The sequence below is a fragment of the Vespa mandarinia genome, chromosome 2, assembly GCF_050613455.1.
Source record: "Vespa mandarinia isolate Hongniang chromosome 2, ASM5061345v1, whole genome shotgun sequence".
Classification (NCBI taxonomy): domain Eukaryota; kingdom Metazoa; phylum Arthropoda; class Insecta; order Hymenoptera; family Vespidae; genus Vespa; species Vespa mandarinia.
In genome coordinates, this window is record NC_140811.1 from 1245001 (window position 1) to 1250000 (window position 5000).

The window sequence follows — 5000 nt, forward strand, 5'->3', positions numbered from 1 at the left end:
CATCCAAGATTGATATTTATTTTATTATTCCTTTCTTTCTTTTTTTTTTTTTTTTTTTTTTTATTTCAATGCTCTAGTTAATCGATCTTTCTTTATATTTCTGTTAGAATTATAGAAATATTTTTACTATTATTATTATTATTATTATTATTTTTTTTTTGTTTTTTAATAGAAAGAAATGTGTTATTTAAGAAACGACTAAAGTCGACTATGAATTCGACGTGATCGTTCATTTTAAATATTGAAACGTTGACGCAAAACCGGACTTCATGTTCTTCTTATTTTTTGTCCCTCTCTTTTTTTTTCTTTTATCCCTTTTATATTCTTTTCTTTCTTCTCTTTCTCATTTCAGAAAAATCCTCTCTAAGAGAAGATGGAACGCGTTCGCACCTGACAAATCTCTGAAATATTCAAAACCGAGATGTGTGAAATGTTAAACGAAGCTGTCTCTTGCTTAACACCATCGTCGTCTATTCGAGGAAATAGTCGACGATACGAAATACGTCGTTGAATTTACACTTTTATGTTGAAAATGAATATATATATATGTGTGTGTGAGAGAAAGAGAGAGAGAGAGAGAGAGAGAGAGAGAGAGAGAGAAATAGTAAGAGTAAGACGGACAGATGAAAAAATTAAATTAACAATTAATCTCTCTTTCTGTCTCTCTCTCTCTCTCTTAATAATCTTCGATCGTACTTTCTGGCCAACATCAATTTCGTAAAAAGAAGAAGAAGAAAAAAAAATAGAAATATTATACTCAATAATGATATCTTTTAAATAAGATAATGGATCGAATGAGGAGATAATTTATTAAGTGCCTAACTCATTTATCGCGGGATCGTTAAAAGCGAACAAAGTTAAAAGGGTGGTATCGAGTGTTTCTCGAGTTGTCTGATATAATTGAATAAGGAACATCTATCTGAAGGGTTTGGAAACTTTTATGGATCGATATCCATTTTCAGTGACGCGATCATTTTACAAGAGCAACTCGAAAATATAATTGCCATCGATAGTTCATTGATAAATAATTTGAAACTTGCTTGTTCGATGTTATTAAATATCGATTATTCTTTTTCGTGACTTTTATTGGCCAACTCGACTTTTCTTTTATTTTTCTTCTTTTTCAAATCGCAAAACAAATCGCAAAATTTAGAAACTATTCTTCGATCGAAACTTTACGTCGAATAAAATTTAGATAAGGATTAAGAATATGCTGTTTATATATTTAATTTCGATTTATATTTAATGATAATTAAATAGAACGATTATTTATATATATATATATATATATATATATATATATATATATAAATATAAGCTTAGATGTGCTATCTTTAATTTTTCAATGACTCACGTAAAATTTTACATCTATGACGAATAATTTCAAAATATTATGATCTCAAGACATACGATTCGTTCGAGAATAAGTCGCAATGTCGTAGAGATTTGTATATAATAAAGAAAAACTATTATGTATGAAGGTCGAAACGATAGGACATTTCGTTGATACGTTTAGAAATTATTCAGTATTACGTGATCCATCGACGAGTGAACATTACGAGTGACATATTAAACAAATATATAAGTATGAAATAAGTGGGGAAGAATGTTAAATGAGTTCGGGAAGAAAAAAAGAAATAATAAATGAAATAAATAAATTCTCGAATTAAAAAAAATCAACGACCGTTAGTAGCGAGGATATCTATAAAGTGATAAGAAGAAGCCGTGACGTAGTGTGTCTCTTCTGTATTTTCTTTTCTTTTTATAAGATATTAAAAATTATCCGGAAACGTACGATGATGATATTTCTATTAGAAAAAAAAAAGAAAAAGAAAAAGGAACAAAAAGAAAAAATCTTTATATTTTCAAACTAAAAAGATAAGAGTTAAACGAACAAAGAAGAAAGGAAAAAAGAGAAGGAAAAGAAAAAAAAAAAAGAAAGTAAACTCCTTTCTTCCTTTGTATTTCATGAACGAGTTTAACGAAGACAGAAATTGTATATATCTCCGTGTTTCGTGCAACGATACTCACTTTGTCGTGCAGGGATGCGTGTTGCATGGCACGAGAGTCTTCTCAGGTCTTTCATCGTTCTTGCAATGGCTGTCGTTGACAACACGATCGTCCGTTCCTACTGCTTTACAAACTGGCATTGCTATTTTAAAACCTAAGGAATAACGACAAAATACTTGATAAGGAGAAGCCCAAAAACTCTACGTTCGTTCGAGTTAAAGAAAAGTAAGATGCACGGTATAATTCATTTAAATCCAATCCGATTCATGTATAATAGATTTATTTATAAATCCGAGACATTTAATAACGATCGATGATTTAATTCAAATTAATTTTAATAAGAATTTTTCTTCTGTCTCGAATAAGCGAAATCATTTTAGTTTTTCTTTTTTTTTCTCTTTTTCTTTCTTTTCTTTTTTTTTTTTGTTTTTATTATATATATAAGATTTAATATAATCCTTTTATAAGGACTCTGTCTCATAATATTCTTCCAGATACGTTTTTCTTCGTTATTATCTAAATTTATGAAAGGGAAAAGAGAATAATTTAAATATATTCAATCGATTAATGAACGATTCGATTTTTTTTTTTTTTAAATAAATATAATTAAAATAAAATATTATTAAATATAAAAGAAAAAAAAAGAAAAAATAAGCGAATCTAAATGGAGAAGTTTTGATCGAGTAAAAGACATTTTTATTGAATTTTCAATCTTTTCTTAAAGGGACACAGAGCAAAAAAAAAAAGATTGCGTTGATATGACGGCAACGTCCGATATGAAATTTTTTTGTCAAAGAGAATCTCCCTTGGAATAGAAGGGATGAGTTGAGAGAGAGATGAGGTAGGGTGGGAGATTGGGGGTTGGGGAATCGACGGGTGGAGGTGGAGGTGGGGTAGGGTGGAGTGGGTGGGGTGAGGGGCAGAAGGATGATCGTCTGGAAATAAGAAATTACTTACCTCCGCCGCAGGACTTGGAGCAAGCGGATATCGGTTCCAAGTTCCAAGAGTATTTCGATTGACAGCTCGATCCATTTCCGCCACAAACTCCGCACGCATCCGTGTTCTTGCTACTTCCGACTCGCAAATCGCAGCCCACTTTCTGTGAACACGACAACGTATTGACGTTTTATCGAGTCTTCACGAAGAAGAAAAAGAAAAAGGAAAAATTGATCGCACATATATCCGATAAGAATTTTTGTAATAATGTTCCTGCATGACACGTATGTAATATAAAAAGGATAATTATACGTATATTATTTTTTAATATTAATATCAATAAATATTTCATAACGAACAAAAAAAAATAAATATATATATATATAGTATATATGTATATATTTATTTATTTATTTATCTTTTTAGTTCGCACAAAAATTCTATCTAATAAATATTTCTCATTGTTAATTACGTCGTAATCGAAATGAAATCACCAATTATGGTGGCAATTATTGCGAACGATTTAACGATTTCTATTCTCATCCCTTGCTCTTTTCTCGCATTATTTTTTCGCATTGTCATGATTAACGTTTTTCCTCTCTCTCTCTCTCTCTCTCTCTCTCTCTCTCTCTTTTTTCTTTTCTTTTTTCTTTTTTTTTCCTTAAAAACGAAAATTGATTCTTCGTATTTTTTATTTCGTTCATGTACTATTATCTATCAATCTATTCGATAAGTTTTGTCAATTTAAAAGTAGCTATTATAAAATTAGCGAAAGGAGGAAAACAAAAGTTAATTCCTTTTTGACCGAAATAGTTATCGGTGAGGATCTTTCGACAAGAAGTCGAGAAAGATGGAGAGATAGGAAGGAAGGAAGGAAGGAAGGAAAGAAGGTGAAAGGAGAAAAAGGTTGACGTCGATTCGTGACCTGGCTTGGACCGTAGACTGATTTGTCATTCAGCTTGCATAGAGGTTTCCTCGTACCTTGAGAAGAGTACATTATTCATTTCTTATCCGGTGTGTTCGAGAGAAAGAGAAAGAGAAAGAGAGAGAGATAGAGAGAGAGAGAGAGAGAGAGAAGGGGAGGAGGGATGGGAGTGGGAAGTGAAGCATATTATAAAAAAAAAGTACACGACGATAACAAGAAGAGTAGAGAAGAGATAGACAGAGTAAAAAAGATAGACGTGCGCTTAATGAGATCATACACGTAGACCGATTGATAGATTACCGAAGATCCAAGTAATTAGATATTTTAAGAAAAAAGAACCTTGATATAGTAGTATATATATATATATATATATATATATATATATATATATATAAATATGTATGTATACCTATCATTGTTTTTTTTTTTATTTTAAGAAATCGATTAGATACTATATACCGGTAGAAAAAGTAACGTTGTAAAATAAAAAAATATTGATCGAAGAATAGAATGAATGATATACCCTCGTAAATTACCAAATGGAATATTTATTTATAACGTTGGTAAAAAAATTGTCATCTTCGATATATCCTCTATGATAGGTTCGTTCGATAATTATGAAAAGTGTTATTGATATATTTGCGGATTAACGAAAGAAGGACAAAAAAGAAAAAAAAGAAATGAAAAAAAAAAAATAAAAGTAGAAAAAGAAAGATAGAAAATATCGGGACGTACTTTTCTTCTTCTTACACCGATTTTTATTTATTTACTTTTCCTTTTTATTTTTCTCTCTTTTTTTTTCTTCTTTTTTTTTTTTCTTTTTTTTTTTGTTTCATTCAATTTCTCTCTATGTATATTGTGTACGAAAATGAAATGCAGTTGAGTCCTGTATGAAATCCCAAACGTTGTGTCCATTATGAAACGTATATATGTATTTATATATATATATATATAAATCCTCGAGAGATCGAACTTCGCGGCTTCGAGTGGCTATTTGACGGAATTTGTGGGCGGAATAATAATTCGTTAGAGAAGAACCGCGAACGGAATGTTCTGTAAACGTGCGTGTATCCATGTGTGCGAGTATGTATGTATGTATGTATGTATGTATATGTGTGTCTGCATACAT

General features: G+C 30.3%; 1 protein-coding gene across 6 annotated transcripts in view; it reads right to left on the reverse strand.

The window, feature by feature from the left end:
• nolo (ADAMTS-like no long nerve cord) overlaps nt 1–5000 on the reverse strand; it is a 188606-nt gene that overhangs the window by 21946 nt on the left and 161660 nt on the right. For all 6 annotated transcript variants that reach the window (XM_035888047.2, XM_085664516.1, XM_035888049.2 and 3 more), the window contains 2 exons: nt 2968–3109; nt 2032–2164 (listed from right to left, as the gene is read on the reverse strand). In XM_035888047.2, the coding sequence (XP_035743940.2) occupies nt 2032–2164; nt 2968–3109 (275 nt within the window). The remainder of the gene's footprint in view (nt 1–2031; nt 2165–2967; nt 3110–5000) is intronic.